General features: G+C 33.8%; 1 protein-coding gene across 9 annotated transcripts in view; it reads right to left on the minus strand.

The window, feature by feature from the left end:
* ADGRB3 (adhesion G protein-coupled receptor B3) overlaps positions 1-25,499 on the minus strand; it is a 451,226-nt gene that overhangs the window by 237,472 nt on the left and 188,255 nt on the right. For all 9 annotated transcript variants that reach the window (XM_015284810.4, XM_040697811.2, XM_015284809.4 and 6 more), the window contains 6 exons: positions 23,155-23,316; positions 15,890-16,054; positions 13,751-13,915; positions 12,707-12,871; positions 6,381-6,482; positions 5,748-5,854 (listed from right to left, as the gene is read on the minus strand). In XM_015284810.4, the coding sequence (XP_015140296.1) occupies positions 5,748-5,854; positions 6,381-6,482; positions 12,707-12,871; positions 13,751-13,915; positions 15,890-16,054; positions 23,155-23,316 (866 nt within the window). The remainder of the gene's footprint in view (positions 1-5,747; positions 5,855-6,380; positions 6,483-12,706; positions 12,872-13,750; positions 13,916-15,889; positions 16,055-23,154; positions 23,317-25,499) is intronic.

A 25,499-nucleotide genomic window follows, 5' to 3' on the forward strand; every position in this document is an offset into this window, starting at 1 on the left:
CTATTTATCATTTTGTATTTTCCACTTACAGTGTCTTAGTAAGAATAATCCTAATAGGATTATTTAAATGTTATTATTAGAGATAACCAAATAATTTATAAAGGGTTTATTTCATGGATTTGGGCATTTTTGTCCCTTAATTTGCTCAGTGAATAATTTTTCATATTAGTCAACCAGCTGTATAAGCTAGTCAAACAGCATTTGTTAAATTAATTTGATGACTGATTTCTACCAAATGTTGGATAAATTATTCATGACTAATTGATTCTCTTATTCAAAGAGATCTAATTATCATTCCTAGTTTTAAAAGGGACATGTATTCCATAGCACACAAGATAAAATAAACAAACAAAAATACATGGAGTATATTTTTGGTATAACTGAGCTGCTTTAACCTCTTGACTGCCTTTACTCAAGCTCCTATACCTGGATGGTGGACACCATGCCCTCCTGTGCTGCAAGCTGACCGACAATCTTCACACCATGAGTGAAACCACTCCCCTTCCCTGTTCTGTCAGGTTTCACTGTATATTCTCTTCAGAGGTCCTGCAGTCATATTTTTTACCATACCAGAGATTTTCTGTGCTGTGCTATGAAGAGATATCATCTTTAAGAAGAAAACTGTCTAGGCACAAGTTTAGAAGACCAGAAATCATTTCTTATGTTTAATCTGTCTGCTTAAGTTTCCCATTCATACAAAACAGAGATGTAGTAGAGGCTGATCTCAAGAAATGTTGAGGATATATATTAGTTAAAGATTTTGAATTACTCTGAAACTGTTATAATAGAAAATTAAGTGCAATATTGTTGTGATTTAACCCCAGTTGACAGCTAAGCACCACATAGATGTACACACACTTCCCTTACAGAGGGATAGAGGGTAGAATTGGAAAGGGAAAAGACTCATGACTTGAGGAAAAACCTATAGTAGATTAAAAAGAAAGAAAGAGAGAAAGAGAGAAAGAAAGAGAGAAAGAAAGAGAGAAAGAAAGAGAGAAAAAGAAAAGAAAGAAAGAAAGAAAGAAAGAAAGAAAGAAAGAAAGAAAGAAAGAAAGAAAGAAAGAAAGAAAGAAAGAAAGAAAGAAAGAAAGAAGAGAAACAAACAGAAAGAAACCATGAAAAACAAGTGATGCAAAATGCAAATGCTCACCATCAGCTGACCATTGTTCAAACTGTCCCCCAGTAGCAGCAGCCCTGGCAAGCTTTTCCCCCAGTTTTTATTGCAGAACACATCATATGTCATGAAAAAAACCCTTTGCTCAGCTTGGGCCAGTTGTTCTGGCTATCCCTTTGCAACTTCCTGTGCATATCCAGCCCCACCTTTCTGAGAAACAAAAAGACCTTGATTCTGTGTAAGGACTGCTCAGCAACAACTAAAACATTATAGTGTTTTAAGGAAAACAGTATCACTGTTTTCCTTAAAAATCCAAAAATAGCAACATTAGTACTACTACAAAGAAGATTATCTCACCTGAACTCTGCACAAATAACCACATTTATCAAAGAAATATTCATATAAGTAGACAATTACATTTAAACAATGGAAATCCCTGCCTTCCTCTCATATATTCTAAATGCCAGAATGTGCCCGTTCTGAGTAGAGCAGTAATTCTTCCTGGCATATTCTACAAGTGGTTGGAAAAGGAGCCAAATTATTTATGGTGCTGATTCTCATGAACAAAATACATTATCGTTAGCATTACGAGTACATTTTTAACTTTATTGACAGTTCGTGCAAATGTAGTGTCATTTTTCTTTGATTTATATAGCTAACATATTACTCTCCATACAAGTCTCAAGTCAAGATGTACAAGTGCATGCAGCGTAGCTGAGTTTTTCCTACTTAGATGCTGCTTATTATGGGTTGAAATCTGTCCTATATCAGTTTTAGGAGAGTAAAGGAGAAAAAACATAAAAATATGTAACTCTCTGTGCATGAGAAAGTGCACCTACACCATAGCTATGTACGGTACATATATGTGTTCATACATTAAGGAAACAGAACCACAGTGTCAATCAGATGTGATGGTGAAAAATTTTACAGTATCTATAGCATAAAACTGTTGTTTACTGTGTATTTCTGGTTAAAAATTGTTATTTGTAGGAAAACATTATCTTTAGGAAGAAAGTAAAAAAACAAAACATATTGATGTTAGAGGGACAGTCTATGAATTGCACTGCTTTTGCCTTTTGTGAATTTCCAATTGGAATTCAATTGGAGAAATAGGAGTCACCAGAGTCACAATTTCAGAGAAACATAGAATAGCTTGGGTTGGAAGGCACCTTAAAGATCATCTAGTTGTAACTCCCTGCCATGGGCAGATTTGACAATGACTAGATCAGGCTGCCCAGGGCTCCATCCAGCCTGGCCTTGAATGCCTCCAGGGGTGGGACATCCACACCTTCTTTGGGCAATGTGTTACTGTTCCACATCACATTCTGAGTAAAAATAATTCCTCCTAATACCTAATCTAAATCTCCCCTCTTTTAATTTAAAGCTATTTCCTCTTCCTATTGCTATAATACTGAAAAAAACTTGGTCTTCTTCCTGTTTATAAACTCCCATAAAGTATTAGAAGGCTGCAATGAGGTCTCCCTGGAGCTTTTCCAAGCTAAACAAGCCCCGTTTCTTTGTTACTGTTCTTTTGTCTCTTTGTTACTGGGGAGCTTAGAAATAAACACAGATGTGGCCTGATGGACACACAAAGCACTGAAATTCCCTACCCACAACCCAAACTGGCTAAGTATGAAGTGTTTTTACTATAAATATCAAATAAAGGTAGATAAGAAAAGCCTCAATAATATTGTCTACACTTGAGGCCAACAAGTGCAGCCAGCCTGTATTCCTCAAGCTAAACTCCCTTTTAATTCACTCTCCAAGACAAAGATGATTTTACGGCCTGTTGGGAATGGTTGCTCTGCCATGTTGTCTTCTAAATGTTGCTGGTATGGTCTTAAATCATATCAGGGAGTATTCTAACAGATACAAAATTAAACAGAGTAGATGGACAGCATTAAAGCTTGGATGCTCATCATACTTATTTACTACAATAATTTTAAGTGTCTAGTTCAGAATCTGCGCAGACAAGTTAGCAAGCTCTGTAATCAAAGCAGTATTATTTAGCTCCCATCATATGCTATGCTATTCCTCAGGGAGCATTCACTTGGGTATAGGATTGTGAATTCAGCTCCATAATTTTTGGGCTAGTTCTGAATCCTCAGTGGCTTGTTTGAAGGGCAAAGAGACAATGATCTGTTTATATTCTTTCAGGCAGGCATGCCTTTAGCATACCATATATTGTCTACATGTTATATATATCAACTGCTTTAAATGAACTTCAGACACAACGTATTTGAAGACTATACACCTATTTTTAGTTTATGTGTTTCAGATAAGAAATACAAGCATTTTAGCTCAGACTCATATTTTATGGAACCTTCAGAAAACTGAGTGCCAATCCCACTATTCTTGGTCTGAGTTAGCAAAATAACATTATTTGTAAGCACACTGAGGCATCTCATTAATTCTTCCATAAGCACGTATACTTATTATTAAAATACTGTCTGTCAGCAGCTTCCTTTTAAAGCCCTATTTTCAGGGATTTATGAAGCTGACATATGTATCTTATGGGGAAAAGCCTACATTTGCAGGCCGATGATCTTATAGGTCCTTGAATTTCTATGATCTTTTAAATATGTTGTGCTGTTCACTTTGAGAAGCAACAAGATGTAAGACAAGCAGATTTTCTTTTGATCAGCTTCCAAATGCAAAAGAAGTCTTTTTTTTTTCTTTAAATTGTATGTATATAAATTGAAAGTAAGTCTGAAATGTTGTGTAGCAATAAGATGGTGTTTAGATGCTTGCGTAATTTTAAAGAAGCTCTAGCTATTTTTGAATGTTCTTCTCAAAAGATTATTTCACAGTATAGTATAATCATATTTAATATTATCAAAAAGGAAATACAGAAGAATAGATGTAACTGATCTAGAATATAAATGTCTTTTTTTTGTTCAGTGATGATCCCTTTCTGTCAGACAGACCTGCAGCTCTTCAAAAAATACCAGTGTCTCACCAAAAGCAAGCCATGTAAGTCATATCAATAAATAATATGAACAAGTATTTGCCATTGTTTGAGTTGCCTGAGAATTATTTCGAGCAATATTATCTAAAGTCTGAATATCAATACAGAAACAGAGGCAATAGGATCAATGCTATGAAACTTAAAGAGACAAGAAAGGATGGTCAGTCAGGTCGATACTAATAAATCATTTAAATATTTTAGAAGATTCTACTATTTAACAGCTATTTAAAACTATTTAAAATAAAATTAAAAAAAAACAGCTATTTAACAACTATTTAAAAAATAACAAGCTTTAAAAGAAATAATTTGCTTTTAAGCTACACCTCAAAAAGAAATGTTTCATTAGAATTTTTCAATCACAGAATGTGAAGTTTTTGTTCAACATGCCATTATTGTTTCTATTCAAAACTGTATGTACTATCTGCAGACATTGCCTTTACTGTGTTATTCACAGAAATAGATATTCTAAACAAATAAAATACAATTGTATTTCTGTCAATACCCACATATAAAAGTATGCTATAGGCATACTATATGCAGCTGTTATTAAAAAAGAAAAAAATGAGATATGAGAAAAAAATATTAATACAATTAAGTACAAATCCAACGAAGCAATAGTGCAACTGAAGGAAACTCATAAGCATTTCCTCCAAGCAGTAAACTAGATCTGGGGAACGACCACCACTACTCTTCAATCCACTGAGGATTTTTAAAAATATCACCTAAGTGTTGCACTTGGCTCAGAGACTGGGAAGTTACAAAGCACACAGCTATATTGGTGCCCCTGTGCTGAATGATTAATGGCAGAATAATAGGAAAGTCAAAAAAACTATATTGCACAAGCAAAAAACACTGTTTGTGAGCATTTCAAATGAACTCTTTCCTCAGAAGTCCAGAGCAGAATACCTGACTATGGAAATAATGTAACCACTGTAACTAGCATATACTAAAGTAGTATATTTATAATGTAACATATTGCATATAAGAATGTGCTTATTGCATATACTTGCATATAAGCATATTTCAGCAGTATATAGAACAGTTCAGTTGGAAGGGACATTAGGAGATATAAAACTGTGTATAGTAATATGTAGCATATAGCTTAACAAAGAAAATTTTTGTTAAACATTCTGAAAAAAAAGTATTTCTTTATCTAGATTAACTTTACTTTTTCCAAGACTTTACAATAATTTCATCCTATAATCATTTCTGTTTGTTACATTTGAAGGTGAAGTTCTATATTTGATATCAGGAAGAAATATCATTTCTGACTTCCTAGTGTGCAATTAAAGAATTCAAGGCACTATAAAATTACTCAGCAGGTCGCTCTTCCAGTAAATCTCATTTATTCACATCTCATTTTCTAATAAACCAAAATATGTGTCTTACCTTCCGACCTCTATAAAAGTTTTGCACAGTGGGCATGGAAGAAGGGAATCTGAATCATTTTTCCATTACTACAGTAAGATAAAACATCTTTCACTCAGGCACCAGTAATACATCAGATCTAAATACATGAACAGAAATGTTTCTTTCTCAGGTCAGTTTTCCTCCTAACATTTCTCATCAGAAATCTTACTTGAGAGTAAACAGGTAAGTTTCTTTTCACATGCATGATTAGTAATGAATAAACAGAGCAAGTACTAAAGCTGGCTTTGCACCTACTGAATGCTGCAAGTGTCTGTACTCATTTGATATGCATCTAGCAAAGCTTGGATGTTCCCAGAAGGCCACTCCATGAACACTGAGAGAGCAGCGTCTGCTAGTGGTGCCTGCAAGTCACAAAGACAGAAAATATTTATATATGTGAGAGCAATTGGAAAGAATGAAGTATATTTAAATTACATTCCCTGTTATTTTACAAGCACACACAGACACAATTTCATACAATAATCATCAGCATAGAGAGTACTACAAGATTCTGAAACACATCTCAGTGTTCAGTTTGTGGGTTTTTAGCACTGTTTGGGTAATTAAAAAGATGTTTATGTTTTGCTTCATTTTCATAAATTTGCCTGATAGGTTTTATCAGATTGATTTGCCACTTTTCTCTCTCTGTCTGTAAATGCATATACAAACATATATACATCACAGTCCCATAAATGTAAACTATGAGACATAGTATATTATATGTACATGCTATATGTAAATATATATGCATATGTAAATATGTGAGATATATACATTCACAGATATATACATACATACACATATGTGTATGTCTAGTGATTATTTCTAAAGCATAAAACAATTATTTTTCCCTTTTTGTTATTGCATAATTTCAAAGTAATACCATACCTGTGGCATTGAGAGGACATCGATTGAATGCCATGTCCCCAGCTGGGGTCCTTTTCCATACCATTGACATCAAATAGTCTTCAGGACATATTTCATAAGGTGCTGCCATTTAGAAATGAGAATTTAAAAATAAAAATTAATGTAAAAGAGACATTTTTCATCAGAAATATAGGTTTTCCATCTTATACTATTTCTTCCTGAGATGTATATACTAAGAGCTTTTGGTATCATTTTAAGAATGAAATGTAAAATTGCAACCGCAACTTCCGGATAACAACTGCCTTTGTGATGGTCATTATTTCACAGTCTGTGCCCTTATTGTCTTCAACATACACTCTTTAGATGGCATCTGCAATGTTAATGTGTTTGAATCTCTTCTTTTTCTCTATTTTGATCAATAGTGTTGTGTCTACAAGAAGGTGACAATTAAATGGTTATAAACTGGAAAGTCTATCTCACACTAAGATTTTAAAATATTTTTCTGAAACTTAAAATGTGTGAAAGAATCAGTTCTAAATTTACAGTTTAAACTGCATGTTTTAATGGTGTCAGATAAGAATCATATATTCTGAAGTCCAAAAATGAAGTTATTTTTTTGAAATATGTTTCATTAGAAGTTGGTAATTAAGAAAGGAACTCAATGAGTGGCTATATAACAATATGAACTTTCATTGCTTATTGCAGTATCATTAAAAGGGGAAAATATTTTCACATTTCCATAGTAACAGAACTACATGGCAAAGAAGAAACTTTTACAATTGAATTATGTTATTTTCACATGGTTATGACTTACAAATTATTTTTGCTCTTTGTATTTTTTATTGTATATTCCCAGTTTATGATTTTTGAGTTAATTAGATCAACACAGTAAATATGTGGCTGAAGTCACATCACAATTTAAAGCATTGACAAATACCAGTTGCTGAAATCATTACAAGTTCAGCAGAGAAAAAAAGCATTAGTTAATTCAAAGTATCATTATATCTATTTCAGGAGAATTGTAACCCTAAAATAGAAGAAAAATAGAAACGAAAAGAGAAAAAGAAAAAAGAAATTGGAAAGGAAATACTGTCACTATTTTACAGATGGAGTGAAAAGGAAGAAAGCAATTCAGTGATTCACCCATGGTTACATGGGAAACCTCTAGCAGAGGCAGAAACAGACTCCAGGTTTTACCCATCCAATTGTCTACGCCATAAAACCGTCCCTGTTTTGCACTTCTACTGACAGAAGACTGAGGTGAGGGAGGTAAGAGAACTGTCTTTTGCACAAAGCTGTACCCTTTCTCAGCAAATGACAAAGAATACCTTGCAGATGGCTCAGTAATGCTAATATGAATCACACTTGGGCAGAAAAATTGTCTGCTAAAATTGCCTCACCATCGGTATTCCTGAATCGTAAATCAAGACAGATTGTGCTGCTAAAAATGCACGAGATCCATTAATGTCAAAACCCAAAGCAAGTTGGTTATATTCTAGAATATAGGTAGAATATGGTTATAATCTAAAATACCAATGCTTCAGATATGCCCAAAAAGTGGATGCAAGAAGCTAGAGCTACAACCATAAAAGTCAGACTTTGAAGAACATGAGCCATCTGGTGATAAACACAAATACTATCCTGTTATGATCTTATAAACAAAAGAAATGTTCTGTTTTGTGTTACATAAGAATAATATAATGCAGAAGTAACATTATAAATTATATACGTTTTAAAACATAGAGCTCTTTGATAAGCATGTTTGTCATTCAGCTTTGGCCATTTCAAGCATGTTGTGTTCACTAAGAACACTTGCAAGAGCTCATTCTGAGACCTAAAAATCTGACTTCTCTACAAATACTGTTTTGAGGATTTTTTCCTTCCTGAAAATACCATACACATGCATATATACTCATGCTTATATATTCTATGCTCTCAGTTTTACATTAGCAAGTCACACACAAGAGGTTTTCCATCTATCTGCTTAGAAGAGTGATGCTTGAGTGTTTTTACAAGACTTTTCAAAACTCAAAATTGCATTTAAACTTGATCTTAGTGTCAGAGATAACCTGTGTACCTGTGTTCAAAGTAAAAAGCATTTCCAAGACTCAGAGTTATCTGGAGAGAAATGCAGGAACAAGTTAGAGATGTAACTGAGCCCAGGCATACAAATTTTCCTACACCCTTCTTGACTTCATGCACCTAGATGCCTTTCAACACAATGTACAAACACTTTACATCAAGGAACGGTGCACATAAAAAGCAAACCAGTTCTTTCCTAAGCAAAAGTACATTTGGCAGAACTTACCAATCAGACATCCACCCACATTAAAGCATCTGTGATTCTCCAACCCAAGTTGCACATGGTGACATTACAGTCACATTTGAGTGGTTCTGTATCTGAGTTAAAAAGCATCACTAGTCCTGCTGGCTGTGGTAGTTCATGTACTTTTGAAACTTTGGCACAATTAATTCATAGCACACCCACAGAAAAAATGGGAGTTAGCTGTAGAAAATCATATAGAATTGCTAAAATTTAGAAGCAAACAGCAAATACCTAGGTAAATTTGCTAAGGCTGGCAAGTAAAAAGCAGATCTCTCTTTCACTGACAGTGTGATTCAGCAGTCTCTTCCCACACAGAGCATGTACTCAAATTTACCCTGTTTTACCCTCCAAGTTATGCAGTGATGGGCCTGATTTAATCTTATCTAAGCATTACAAAGCTCAACAAAGTCAATAGTCCAGAAGCATAATCCTGCTCTGACTTTGCCAGTGAGAGGACATGCAACTCCAAGAGACAATCAAATCAAATCTGAAAAAGATGTTGTACTACAGAGCAAGCAACACACAAAACCTTACAGACTTCACAATCTACCTAAGAAGCTAACATAAATGGGAAAGGGTGACAAAAGGGTGAAGGAGTTTAGCCAAAGACACACAGTAGAGTTAGAACTCTTGAATCCTAATTCAATGCCACAGGTAAAATTATCTCTAATAAAGAAACAGAAAAAGCTTTTGACCATCTTGTAGAGTAGCGTCATAATAAAAAATACAACAATATCTAAAGGTTTAATTTTATTATTTAGCTGTTGACAACTACTTGAATCTTCCAACTTCTCACATTCTATCACCTATAGCTAGTACTGCTTCTGGAGTAATGTGCCACCTTCAGTACAAAATCATTACCTTGGCTTTGGAAGCAATTTCCTCTGTTACTTTTAATTAACAAATGAGGTGATCTGTAATTTTTTTCATTAATATTTAGATCAATAATATTCCTACATTATATCTTCTACAACTGACAACAGGCTGATGAGAAAAATATTGAGATTCAATTCTGAGTATAATCTAGGAAAAGCATTAGTATTGGAACATGTATAATTACTATGGAACTCTGTATTATGGAATTAAGCATTTCTGGAAATGGGTAGTATATCGCTGGAACCTAAGATATTATAATTGTTATAAGAACATCATCCTGGTTATATAAAAATGAATTTGCAGGAGCACTTTTGTTGATACAGAAGTCTTTTTTCCTGATTAATCCAGTACTTCACTCTCTGTTCTCTCATGTCCTTTAATTTTTACTTATTGATCTGATAGAATTTGCATTATGTTTTGTTTTTTTTTCATCAGCCAGCCACGACATGGGTTGCAATTCCTTTTGCTAGCTAGCTATCTCCTTTATTCCTATAGGATAGACCTACTATTCATTCATCCCATATTAAGCTTTCCAATGATTCCTGCACAACTATCTGACTAGGAAGTCCAGTACATTTTTTCTTTCTTATATTTGTTAACTATTTTATCCTTCACAAAAGGATTCTTTAAATCCTTAATGCTGCCAACCTGTTAGGAGTGAAATACAACTTTAGATGTTTGAGATACTACAAAGGAGCAATGACTGAAGCCACAGTATATGCAGATTTTTGTCTTTCATTCCCAGTGTATGACACAACATTAAGAAATAATCATAATTTTAAAATTAATAATTGTGAATAGAAACCATTCCCAAAGAAAGATGCTTAATGTTTGCCTACAAACCAAGCTGACTCAGAAACTTGCTTCCAAATAAAGTTATGAGCCTGCCTTTCTTAGTGCTGCTTTTATCCAGCTTCTAGAAATGCCTGATGTAATTCAGTCCCTGCCGGGACCACTTGAAGATAATCACTGATCAACTACAAAGAAAATCTTGAACAATGTTCAGATGGTGCACAAATAAACAAAATTCATTCAAAATTTTGAGTTAGTCAAGTGAACAGCTCTGTTTGCAATATATCTTATTGACTGTAACAGCATAATAGGAAAAGGTTTTAATCTTCTTTTGCTTACACCATTATAAGTAATATATAAAATTTCATTTTCTGTATGTATCCTCTGAGTGATACAACCAGGTGCACCATATCCACTTAACAAATATGTTACACAAATCTACAAAGATGTGGATCTGGTCTTATATTAACGATAAACCAATGCTTATGTAATAAAAAAAAATGATATAGTCTCTCACATTTCTCAGAAACTTACACATAAAAAGAAATCAGTGAAACAAAAGTAACTTTTCATCAACTTTGTATAGTACTTATCAGTTTTGCTTACTGTTTATTCAAAAATAAATTTTTCAATCATTTTATTTTTTAGGAAAGTTCTAGGAAATTACCCAATGAGATGCTTTAGGAAACATAAGTCTAGAAATAAACAAATTAAATCTGTTATTCATGTACAGTCTTCTGCAGAAGTATAACCAGTCAAAATGTACTTTAAGTTATTATGGTTTCTCTAAGCGTACTGGCTCTAATCTGGAAATAATCAGGTTAATAAATAAATATAGAAAATGGCAAATAATGCTCTGTGTGCATTTGACTTGTAAAAACATCTGTAAAATATTTTATTAACTGCAGGTGGCAACCTTTGAAAATTGGATTGTACCAGCATGATTTTACTTTTAAATATACAAACTATTTCAAGGTTGGTTTCATAAGAAGAAACTGGTTTATCTGAATGTCTGTTTATTGAGAACATTCACAATAACGTTCTCTTAGTGCAGTGCTTTTCTAGAGGAAGTCTACAGTTACTATGGAAATGAGTAAATATGAAAAATATAATTTATTTAGGAATCCAATATAAATCCTGTTGGTTTTTTTCCTGCTGTTTTGAATAATGTATATTTTATTAAAGCTAAAGAGATCACCAGAGAATTAAAAGCTGTAAACTTCACCAGCTCAGTACTATATTTTTATTAACAAGGATAGTCCTTGCATTGTTCTTCAAAAACATTGTATTACTCTACTGGAGATATCTTAACAACTGTTCTTTGGTGGCTGTGAATGGATAAAAATGCTGTCTATAACTAAGTGGGCTGAGTAACGTGAAATTCACATCAAATATACTTCCTGCTTCCTGACCCAAAGCAACTTTTCCATTTAGTCCTTTCTGTTCCTAGCACACAGCCATCAAAAGACAAAGTGGAGACTGCTAGATACATTTTGAGTCTTCCCAGTCTCAAAGTTCAGAGCCCATGATTTCCCAAGTGAATGTCTATGTCATCCTATAGTATTTATGACTTGTTTCATTATCATATACCTATATAACAAGGCAATCTTTTTCTTTAGGAAAAGGTCTCTTCACAGATAAGTATATTCGTATTCATATTCACCCCATGTTTTTATTATTCATGACTTTTGGAAGAGCTAAAATGCACACTTTTATTGGCTTTCTTTTAAAAAGACTTATATCTACTGTGAGAACAAAGTAAAAGTGCTGCAAATAAATATGTTAAAGCATTATATTAAAGCAGGAAAGATGCCTTTTTAGTTTCATATGACTTTCACTTTTACAAAACGTCACTTATGTATTCATTCATCCTGTACATTAAAGTAACGTTCACTGTTTTTCTCTGATCTTTACTGCACAGTAATTTTCACTAAATGTTTAACACTGAGGTCTCTTGTACACAGGATAAAAATAATTCCATGATTTACAAAACCGTACCTAAGATATACTCATATCAATGCATTAGGACATAATTTCTGTAGCAAACAATAATTTATCCCAATATTCATGTGCCTATGCAATAAAATATGTTTCTGGTACATTTCTATATTATAGTATCATGATTTATTGCAAAGCTGTTGCACTGCTCATATATCCATTGGACTAGTTTACACTTAGCTACAACAGCACAACTCTACTTCGTAAAACAGTAGTGGCTTGTCTGAAGCAAGACCAGATATGGCTTTTTAGGACTATTGCTCCATGGATATTGATCTTGCCTTTCCTAAAGATGACCACTAAAGTAAAACATACTACAGTGTAGGTAATAACAGTGATTAGATTTGATTCTCACCAGGACATCTCTGTTCACTGCACCGTCTAACTTCCTCTCCAGTTCCTTCGCATTGCTGCCCAGTCACAGCAGCTCCCTGACAGATCCTTATTCGCCTCTCCCAGCCACCATCACAGGATTTGGAACATCCACTCCAGTGGCCCCACTGGTTCCACTCGCCATTTGCTATTGGGAAAAGTATAATTACAGTGATGACAAAATGACAGTAATAAAGGAATTAGGTTATTCTTTACTTAAGTAGAGAAGAAAGCCTGCAAATAGAATTATGTAATAGTGACAGAAGTGATATTTAGGGGTCATGGAACCTCTAAGGATGGCCTCTACCTGGCCGCTGAAAATGGGCTTGTCTAAATGACTTGTCTCCCAGTATAAAATAAAAAAAATGGTGCATTTTCACTCTGTGTTAGATTGCAAAACAGACATTGTCACTTTTTTGTATTTTATATGCACTTGTATAGCACTGTACTAGAGGCACACATAAAAACACACATTTGCAATATGCATAAGTATCATTTAAGTAACTAAATAGATTCTTGCAAAGTGATATTTTAGAAGCAGCATTTTATATGATTTGACAGGGCAAATGAGGCTTAGAAGTAGAAATACATGCAATTTAATCACCTTGGAAAGCTGCTTTTATACTACCAGAGAATCATGAATTCCTGCAGTTTCAGAGCAAGAGAGAATCAGTTTATACATATTCATTTTTGAGGTTCTTGAGACACTTTATTAAATATTTTAGTCCTCAAACAGTTCTTTGTCAAACTCTTTTAAAAGGTAAAACTGAAAAGCAGCTATGCAGCCTGTCACACAGCCTTTTGTGGATGCATTCTCTTTTATCTCCAGGTGGCTCATCAAATTGAAAAGAAGCCTGGCCCCAGCTCCCCCTCTGGAGCGGCTGCTCTTCTCCTTCACAGCCTGCTGAGGACTGTGGTGGCCCAGGAGCCTGCCTGAATGGCAGCAACTCCAAACTTAGAGCCATGGGTGTGTCCGGCCCTTCTCCCTGCTCCTCCATTAGCTGACATAGGACAAACAAGTACTCACCTGTGCACTCAGGGTTATAGCACTCTCGGCTCTCAGCCCAGGGTCCCCTGCATTCAGAGCCACCATGGGCTGCTGCTGTGCACTGCCGGCTTCGCTGCTGGGTGCCATTGGAGCAGGTCACTGAGCACTGGCTCCATGGGCTCCACTCCTGCCACTGTCCATCCACTGTTACAGCAGGCACAAAAGAGATGGACACAACAGAGTTACCACCAAGCAACGCAAGGCTTCACAGGTTTGTTCTAACATAGGGATTTCATCTTGGATATGAACACAGCTCTTTGGGCTGAGCCAGGAGGCACTTGACTTACAACAGTCAAATACAGATCTTGTTATGAGCTACTTTAAAATAATTTGAAATGATTTTCCTTTTTCTTCTTCCTTTTTATCTCCTCATCTCCTCCTTTTCATCTCTTCAGATCACTCTGATATAACAAAGGATGAACTATGACTTTGCTCACAAACTACGCCATTTGAAAGGCTGTGAAGTTTTCTTTTTCTCTAAAACAAGGTCTTATTTAAAAGAATTGTCTTTTAAGGCAAGAGTGGGGACCAATCTTGTATCATGTAAGCCCTGAGCCCTTAAAAGTGATTCTGTACAGCTGCAACTGTCACTCATGTTAGTCATTTTATGAGATTCTCAGTCCTGATTGTAAAATTAACTCTGTTAGCTGAATAGGAATTACCACATTGCCTAACACACAAGCTCTATTCTCTACATTTATAATTAATTTATTTTTATCATTGAGCCTCCTTCTCAGGTAAACCATACAACAGTCTTCTGAGACAAAATGTAGATCAGAAATAGTCTGCCATGGTTGTTATTTTTAATTTCTTACATCAGAAATCTTATTGATTGAAATAAAATATTAAAATGCAAAATAATTAAAAATATAAACCAGTTTCCCAAAGAAGTGAAAATTTACATTTTTTTTTTTTATAATGGATGATGGGACTAGAAAGTATTTTAAAAATATAGGTGCACCTGTGTTCAGAGAAATAACGAGGTGAACTATTTTACTATTTTTATATCAAAGATAATAGCTGTATGTCTGGTACCCAGGATCTCAGAGACCAGTGAATTAAAAGAAGTGGCATTTAAAGTTTTTTTTTTGTTTTACTATTTTGATTATTTCCTGAAGTTCTATATTAAAGATTTTATGCAATGCCTAGTTGGTTGTGAACCATTTCTCAATGCCTCTTGACAGCCTCTTAAGATGTGAAGCTACACTCTGCTAATTTCTTTCCAATTCAGCAGAATTCTTTTCAAACATGGAAGCTAGTTGCATTCATTAATCATTAAAGCTTTATGTGAAGATGAAAATATTATGAAAATTACATTTCAATGCACCCTCTTCCGTTTATTCGTTGCCATATAGCATTATTTAGGGTAGGAAAGATCAAATCCATTATTATAGTATCCTTGAAAAAAACTCATTCTGTGACTTCTTGTGTATATTTCACAGATCTTATCTTTAGGAACAAAAAGTACGTGAACTTTCAGCTTCTGAAATACTGCTATGAGGCTAAAATTTTTAACACAAAGATTTCTTTATAAAATTGAACATTCATATTACAGCAAAGTGGAAAACATACTTCCTCTGGTGAAAGCCACTAATGTACAGATGACTGTTCAAAATCCAGAATTATGAGACACATCTCAATTTTATCAAATTATATGTAATACCTTTTTTTTTCAATACTCAAGTGAACTGAATATGTTAATTTATTCTCTGCTAGTTTTATTTGGCATTTCTCTTGTCAACTTTGCTTCATGCTCATATATCTTGTTAATTACTTTTGCGTAGGCTCGAGTGAAATTGCACAGCTACCAAGTTGCCCAAAAACTAGATTAAGTCATGTTTTTTGCAGCTGCATGCAAGATTAAAATTTTTCAAAGAAAAAGGTGCTGGAGTATACTTTGTTCACCAGAATTAAACAAAGCTGTGTGTGATCTGTAGTGATCCTTTGGACCACTATAGTCAAAATTACTAGTAAAATTACCCCTTCTACTCCTTTGTATGTCTTTTTTTTTTTTTTTTTTTTTAATTTGTGTGTGAGCACAAAGGATAATGAAAGAAATCACAAACAACTCACATTGAATACACCATAACAAAGCATAAAGTTGCTTTATAAGCTCACCAGGGCAGAGTGCAATATTGCACGGTTTGTGTTGTGTTTCAGGTCCATCACATGATCTTCCCCCATACTGGGGAGGTATACATGACCTTGTCCTAGTTCTTTGGCCTCGACCACATGTGAATGAACACAAACTCCAAGGTGACCATTCTTCCCAAACGCCATGTACTGCAACAAACCAAAGGGATTTTAACCAGAAACAGACACATAAGTAACAGAAGGATTTCAAATTAAGCAGATAAGTATTGTAAAAGGGAATTATTTTTTCCAAATTCAAGGTAATTAGTACATAGAAAATCTCTAGCACTGGTAAATTATTCTTCCATTAAAAAAAAAAAAAATCAATTTCAAACTCTTGTTTTCACTAAATTATACTTAATTTTGAGCCATTATCTCTAATCTTTCCACTAATCTCACTCACATTTTCTTTTCCTTTATTCTTCTAAGAAAGCTGTCTTCCCTTTACAAAAACTGATTATGATTTTCTGGTGCATGACCTGATATGTATAATAGCCCTGATTTTCAGACTAGTCTTTGTGAAAACCAGACACATGCTTTAGGTCTCAGCATAAGTCTAAAAACTTGAAAGAAACAGAATTAAGTTCTATTTTGAAAATAAATGGGTAACTGCAATAATATTATCGTGAAAAACTAGGACTCTTACAACTGTTTCATATGTTTATATTCATGAGGAAAGATGACAGCACATGTACTTGATCATCTTCCTCAAAAATACTAAGAGCCAATAAGCAAAAGAGATCTGCAATATATTGTTTCTTGAACATATTCATTGATTTAACATATACAGTAATGCATGCATCACTATCTTAAAAAATGTTGATTCAACAAAGTTCAAATACTTTAAGAAAACATAATAAACTATTACCACATATAAATATTTTTATATACAAGTAACTCACAAAATTTATATAAAGAAACATAGAATTTACACATTTTCTAAATTATTTTTTTTTCTACTGCAGGAGAAACTAATACACAACACCCATCTAAGCTTATATATCATATGTATTCCCTTTTTGGAAACAATGGTAGTTAAATATTCAGCAAGTTCTTCATCATAGTGTTGTTAAGTATGTACCCATAAGAAAACTCTATACATGATTTATCAAAACAGTTCTTTATAGATTGAAAATACTGCAAAACACACTTTACTTATTCTTGCTAAATAGAAAAACAAGACAAAACAAAACAAAAAAACAGTTGCACAGATTTTGATTAGGCTGCATTTGGAAACAGGAAAACTTTATTAATGCTAGACATTTAGGAAAAATCTAGAGACTTAGTACCCAGCTTGAGCATTAGAGTTGGTACCATATAACTGTGCTTCTGCAACATGGTCTGTTTGAAGGGTGTCTAGAGGGTGAAATAGTGTACAACCCCTCAGTGTATCATTGGTAATGGTTTGCAACATTACAAAAGAAATAGATTTTCTGATTTTCCTCACATTTCTTTCATCACTGTGAGAGAACTTCTCATTTATAGGTTTCCTTTGCCCTGCAGGCACATATCACCTGCTCAGTTTCTACAAATAAAACTCTCTTCTTTTACGTATCAAAATAAAATTTCCTGAGGTGGAATTCAGTTGCCAAGGGTAGGAAGGAGGTACAACTCTCTGGTATATTATCCCAGAACATTCAGTAAGATCAAGGACAATTCTGCTTATAGGTATGTTCTACTGCATTTCATTAAAATTAAGGAAAATTTTTTATTTCAGATTTTAACATTACGATAAAATATTTTTTAGGTAACAGCAGAGAAATTGTACCTGACGGAAAACACCAAACTTCATGTACTGAACATTTTCACCCACTAGATAACAGCTCAGCTGGGCTAAAGGTTTTGAGTTGGTCACGTACAAGTGGTTGAAAAGTAGAATAATTATTTCATGTCCTACATGGCTAGCTTTATTAACATTCTCTTAATTTAAACACCACATCAATCTGCAAAACAAACAAACAAGCCAAACAAAACAAAACAAAACAAAAAAAACTGCCACCCGGGAACATTCCAATTTACTGTCAAAATGATAGATTTTAGTCATTTAAGAAACCTTGATTAACATTGACGTTTTGTCAAAAACAGGAAATGTAACTCTCCTAAAAATAAGAAGTTGATGACTATATCTGCATATAAGCCCTTATGTTTCATCTTCTTTTTAATATTTACTAGGCGTAAAAATGGTAGTCAGAAAAAACAGAACAATTTAATTTACTGATACCACAGTGGCTGATTAAAAGATGCTCAGCTGCAACTAAAAAGAACTTCATAAAAATAAGAAACATAACCATGAGCAACTAATTATAGAAATATTGTTCTGTAAAAATAATAAATTACAGAGATTAGACAGTATATAGACATAGACTGAGATTTTTTTAAGGTTCATATGAGTTTACATCTAATGTTTAGTTTGGAGTTTCATCTTGATGTTGTCAAAATATTATGCTAGTTGTCTTCATTTAAAATAATTAGAAAAAAAAACAACAAAAACAACTCAAAACCAGTAACAACAACAACAGAAAAAAAACATGAGCTGAGGGCTCCTTTAAACTATTGTCTTGAGCCAAAACATTGTATATCTCTTCTGGCAAGAGTGATTACGTGTTAGCAGGAACATGGAGTAATTATTTTGTGATTTTGGATATGAACAAAAGCCAGAAGCCAAAACAATATGTTTCATTTTGGGTGGATTCAATCTTGCACTAAAATTCTATCTGTTTCTATTTTTAAGTGAGATGCACTCTAAGTCATCTTTCATAAAAACGATTGGTAAATCAAAACTTCAAAGTACACTACTGTATGTATAGGCTTATATATCTGAAAGTAGTAGATAACTAATAAATTGAGGATGGAGAAGGCATACCCCTAAGTAAACAACCAATGCGAGCACTGAAATCTCATGGAGAATTAATACGTCCAATGCATCCAGATCAGCTTTAAAAAACATTTTACTTTTATGTTTCTTACCTTTACAAATTTTTCCCTGATATTTCACTTATGTTTTCTTTTATATCATTCCCTAAATGCAAAAAACCATATAAAATCCAATGAATTATAGCCAGATGAGCTATGCCAAATTACACCAGATGGAGAGCTGGCCCACAGAGGAGTTACTGTTTTCTATAACACAGTTTCAGATGCAAGATTCATTATTTGGGACAAAAATATTCAAATTATTGCCAACCTATCTGTCAAAAACATTGCTAGCACAACGAGCTTGGATTACTGCAGAGCATCTTTCCCTTTTCTGTGAACCTAATCATGTTTAAGTGAACACCCACAGTGTTCACAATGCAGATCTTCTGTGAGATGGGAGGAGGCGTGAGGCCATGCTGGCCTTAATTCTACAAGCATATTTGGGGGGGATTTTTTTTTAATTGGAGTTTAAATGCTTATGATTTGTTCAGCTTTAAACAGAACAGATATTGTAACAATACTATGACCGCTGATGTTTTTTGTTTTAAGTTACAAATATTTCAATGATATTTTTTAAAAAGATATTAGAGGGTTTGCATGCATGAATTCAAATGCTATAGTTTCTGATATGGTTTCTGCTTCTTCAGTACAACTTAAATTGTACATTCAAAAACTTCTCTTAAATTAGTAGCAAATAAACTCAACAAAATTTCAGGAATCTGCCCTATATCCTTCAGGTTTAAACCATACATCCATTCTATTTCTGCTGTGCCTCTTTCTAATTATAAAGCTAAATTTTCCTCACTCTTGTTTTCCCACTCTCAAGTGAAAGCTTGAACTTCCAGAGCATAGATTACTAACAATAAAGCTGTAGGATTTAAAAACCTTAAACAGTTTTGTAAGCGTAGCCATGCATGCACAGAATATAAGGAAATACTCGACATTTCAGCAATATGGCTAAGCTTCACTGACATAAGCCTTGAGAAATAAAGTGAATACAGCAGTCTTAGCACAGTCAAAATAAAGCTTTTGAGTATACAAATGTTTGAAATGTTTTAGAATATTCTTATTCCTGTCGTGTTTTGCCTAACTCATAAGCATGAAAGTTCTGAATGTCAGCTAAATTTTGTAGTGAAAGCGATTGATGGCAATGAGGAAAGAGAAACAGAAACTAATTGAGATGATCTACAGGTATAGAAACTCAATGTTCTTTCTCCTTGAAGTCTTAGATGCATTAGGAATTATACAGTGAGCTGAAATGAATCAGCAGCACTGTAGTACTGGATCCTGAGATGCCCTTATTTGCAAAAGAAACAGTTACGTGAACTATATTTTCTTGCTTACTACACTGCACATTCTGAGAAGGCTCCTGAATCCAAGACTGTCTGAATTACTTAATGGTCTCCCATCCCTGAAATACTCTTGGTCTCGAACAAATATAAATAAATGAAAAATTGTGTCAACAACAATTCCTTCATGATTTTAGTTTAATTCTTGGTAATATTACATTGGTGTTATATATATACATGTACTCAGCAGAGTGAAAATAAAAAAGAGAGACCAAATAGCCTTCACGTAATTAGGCAAAACATTTTGTGGTCTAGCCCGCTGTTGCATAATGATGAACCTGTTGGATCCCATTAAAACTTACAAGGACACTGAGATCACAGGTAGATGTATTCCCTAATATCCAGTGATGTCTATTCCCAGTGGATGCTAAAGGGAGTGTATGAAGACTATCAGGCTTGCATTAATATTTTCAATTTGAACAAGTTCTCTTGAAGTTTGTTGATAAATGGTTGAAGTATAGGCTGCTCTGCATAATTCTTTATTTTGAAGTGATAGTTTTGCTGTTTGGAAATGTTATTGTAGCTCTCAAAACGGCCCTATTTTTACTAGTCACGCAAACATATAATTAATACATTCCAGTAGATCTTGCACATATATGTTGCAAGTTGTACTGTTATTTTTGTATTTATATTGCTTCTAGTTTACTCTCTAAGATGTAAAAGTTTTCTGTATTAATTGAGAAAAAAGGTGAATGTTATGAGTGGTACATGTCAAGGTTCAAAGGCCATCTCCCATGTACAGATGCATAAATTTGTGTTTTAATTATAGAACTCTACAAACTAGGTGTTTTTTTCTATTTGAGCCGGGAATATCTTGAATTATGCAACCCTTTGAGACAGAATATATAGTATAACAAGGACAGAGGATAATAATAATAATTAAAGGGATGTTTGAAAACTTAATGGAGCGGTGACTAGGTAAAGTATCTTTCTAAATTGCTAATCTTGCACACTGCCACACACAAGGACCCCTGTAGCCAGACAAAGACCAATATAAATGAATAAGGCTACTGTAATTATGTAAAACAACATGTCTGGAAGACAAATTACCATAGCGTGAGATATGTAAAGATTATAGGAATCAGGTGTGATGATCTTAAAAGAAAAATATTTTGGCAATGTCACTGCTATTCAGTGGGAATTGGTAGCCACTGCTCACACTGAATTCTGGAAACAGAAGCCATATTCTTAAGTGAGCACAAAATGTGAGGAAAGAGCTCCTCTGTGATTGAAAAATATGGAACATTATTTTTGTGTGAGCTAATTTGTTAGACAATGCAAATTTTAGGAATTAACTTTTTTCCAGATTATTATGAATAATTATCTTCACTGTTGTGTTACATGGATTTGTTTTTTGATATGAAATTTTCTTATTCCTCACTTGAGAAAATTAAGATAAAATTCTGTAAAATTAAGTGATTTAAACTCCTTGCCTCTTCTGAGGTAATGTTAAATGAACAAGAAAGCAAGCAGAGCTGTATATCATTGAGAGTGCAGGAAAGCATTTTCATGTTTATGTTTTATGTATAAACATGAAAGGAAACATTCACAGGAGTCTTTACATCTTTGATTGTTTGGAAGGTTTCTTATTTTATAGTTTTCTTTTTGTACTTCCTATTTTTATACTTTCAAGTTGAGAGTTTTATTTGGAAAGTATCTCACCTCTAGTAGACTGCAAGGTGGCCTATCTTTTTATTAACAGTGGCCATTTTTTTTGTATGGAAAATTTAAAGACACCACATTCAGACATGTCTGGAGTTTTCTACCCTGAAATATTAGAAAATCCAGGTGAATTGCTTATCTGGACTAGAATGATAAAACATTTGGTGCCGATAGCTGTTCTTATTACAGTGGTAGCTTATATAGACACAATATTTTAAGTTGGTTTAATTGTAGAGGTTCTGTAAAGGCTTATACTGCTAAAATAAAAAATCTGAGGTGGTCACATATGCACCTCCTCTTGGATGCTTTTCAGCACATAACAGCAACATGAATCTACTTGTGCGTGGTGCTACTCACTGAGACAAAGTTCAGAGGGTATGTGTACAAGACAGTACAGTTTACTTCAGAAATTGAGTGAGTTTCTCTAGAATCTGAGGATGCTCACCACCCTGCTGAGATGAAGATTTACCGAAGAGCTGACAAATTTGGTTATCTGAAGGGAGGCATATCATTCTTCCTTTTCAGAAACAAGGGAAAATGAATGTAGTCACAGGCCACATGCCTTCTCTTTTCTTTCCTATCTTAGATAAATCATATCCATGAGCAGATTCTAAAGAAATAAGATGTGTCCTTTCAGCAGCTACATCAAATGTGCCTGTCTCTTCTCCTTAGAGTATAACGACTGCTGAACTCTGACTATGTCCAGATCTCTGAGACAAAAGGAGTAGGAAAACTGTAATGCAAGATATTGATGACCTTTTCCTTTTGTCAGCTGTAAGGGGATTATTTTTGTTCCATCTTTCCTCCTCTGATGAGTAACTGTTACCCTTGCCAGATTAATGTAAAAGAGGACATTACTGTGCAGAAGACACTGTCTGGCCCACTGCCTATAATACAGTATTCTAAATGGCTAAACAATTGCAGAATCAAATTATCTGTATTAATGTTCTCTGTTAATCAGTCTCTGCTTTTGATCTATTGCTGATCTGGGTTTTTCCCCTAGTTTATATTTTATACTTAAACTATGCCTTGCATTTTATTCTTTTTTAGAGGAAAACAGAATAGAGACTTAAAAAAAAATCTGAAGCTGTCAGAAAAAAGGACTCTTGTTATATACCTTGACTGTTCTGAAAATAAAAATAACAATTTACATGATAAAATTTCATAGCGGAATAGAATTACACTTCTCTATTCTAATTCATGTGCTCTTATGAAAATCATATTAAAAATGATAATAATAATAATAAAATATATAGTTTCAAATTCTTATTGTTATACAGTTCAAAAACATCCACAATTTTATTTATTGGCTGCTAACACTACCTGGACAGAGGGCAGTGTTATTGCAAACCCTTGATTCTCTTAAAGGGCCGCTGCAGTGTGTCCCGTAAGGTGATACACAAGTTCTGGTTCGCACCTGCGACCCTTGACCACAAGTAACTGAACACGTACTCCACTGGGCCCACTCTTCCACACCAGATTCACCTGTATTCAAGACAACAAACAAACATGAATATAGGGATAAGTATTACTGAGACATTTTTCTTGCTGAAACTCATTATAGTCTGCCTTTGCAAATTAAAGACGAAAGTAACATGTCAAAATAAATGTTTAAAAGTTCATGGAGTAAAGCAGCTGTGAAAATGTGCAATGAATAGAAAATAAAGACCTAAAATTCTGTAGTATCATACTTCCTGTCAGAAGGAAACACTTTGGTCACTTAGGATCATTTATGACTTTTTAAGAATGAGTGCCCCTCAATATTTTAGGAACACCACTCTCAGGATGCTTAAAGAATATAAACAACTATTTTTATATAATGGTAAAAGATTTATCTTTGATATTTATACTTTTCACTCTAGAATTAAATTCTTAGAACTCTGCCAGTAAGTGAATTTGGATTCAAAATAACCCCAAACCAACCTCCTAATTTCTTTTCTTTTCTTGAGTGGAGGAGAGTCATCTAGCATTTGAGAGAAGTTCCCTGACAAAGAGGATCACTCTGTTCACAGAACTTTAATGTGAACAGCAGAATGGAAAGTTTGATTTGAGCACTGCTCTGTTTTTGCTTTTGACCTATGGATCTTCTGAATTAATAAATGCACTAGATCTTGTTACTCTGCGAAGTACTTAACATTATGTTCAAAAGTGTAAGAATGGAACAGTGAATCAAAAATTATCAATTAGTAATTTATCCAAGAAATTGATGAACTACTTGCCTGTAATTTGGGATATTTTTCATTTTTAAAATTCTGTAGCTACATCAAAACAGCAAAGTTTTCCATTCCTGTTTTATGGGATGTGCTATTCCAATTTTAAGGTAATTACATTGGAAGATATAAGTATAATGAACAAAACTGAATGTAATTTGTTAATCTCATACATTTGAAATGTGTTGATTTTTTCTGTTGATGCAGAGCACATTATTATTATTTTGATGGTCTTCTTGCATGAATATTCAGGCAAGAACATTTAAGTGTCGTAAATTAAATGACTACACTCATTTCTCAATTTACTTTCCCAAAAGCATTCACATACAGCAAAGTTGTTGAGTACTCTCAGAAAACAACTGCAGAAGTAATCTGCAGGACTGAAGAGGACTGAAGTGAATGCTCTGAAAACTGTTAGTAAATAATGTTGGATTTAGTTCACTTCTACCACTGAAAGTCAGTAAAAAATAGCAAGATGAAGCCTATTCTACAGCCTGGATTTTTTAAAGGCCTTTATTCAATCAAAAATTTTTTATGCTTTAAAATCAGTGGTAAATTCAGCTTTACAATAATGATAACATTTCAGTCTTGAATAGCTCACTTAAAATTTCAGTTATATTGAAATATCTTGTCTTCCAAAAGTTTTGGTAACAATCAAGGGAATGGGCACAAATCAGGAAGACTCTGGTGGTTATCTTGCAAGAATTTACTAAATTTTATACTATTTGCTGAAACAGTGCTTTTGTTAAAAGCATCTGTCCAAGGTGGTTATTCTATTTTTTTTTTTGTTTTGTTCTGTTCTGTTTCCAGAGACTAAGCAAGAAACCCAGGCAAAATGCTTGTTTCTGAGGGCTTTCTAAGAAGCAATTCTAAGACTATTTAATGCTTTAAAATAACTACACCTCTTATTCGGTTAGAACATAGAATGCTTTATAATCAGCACACAAATCCCTCTGCTTTTCATAACAGTGGATTCTATGGACAAGAACTAAATGATGAGATCTTTTAACAACAGGAGTTCACCAAGGTGATCTGTGAAATCAGTTTCTTTATTTGTTAGGAGAACAACAGAGAAACTTTATGACTGATTACTGGTTTAATCATTTTAGTGATAGATAGATTGATAGATTTTGATTAGACTGCTACATGACTCGAGTTCGAGTTAGAGTATATGATATGGTAATAACAGGTAGACTATAACAATTGTACAGTTTGTACTGTAAACTTTATGTACGTCATTAAAACACATGTATGAGTTTCCTGGCTAATATTTTTCTTGTCTTTTCATTTTTTTCCCCCTACAAGTTTGAAGCTTGACTTTGCCATTTTAAAGTGGTTTAGATGAAAGGTGAAACAGCAGAAAAAGTTGAACTGATGTTCCTCATACTCAGTGAAAATTATCCATTCTCCTACATAGACTTGGGGACAGAACGTAGCTAATAAAATATAGAATGATGC

This window comes from Gallus gallus, chromosome 3 (genome assembly GCF_016699485.2).
Source record: "Gallus gallus isolate bGalGal1 chromosome 3, bGalGal1.mat.broiler.GRCg7b, whole genome shotgun sequence".
NCBI classification, from domain to species: Eukaryota; Metazoa; Chordata; class Aves; order Galliformes; family Phasianidae; genus Gallus; species Gallus gallus.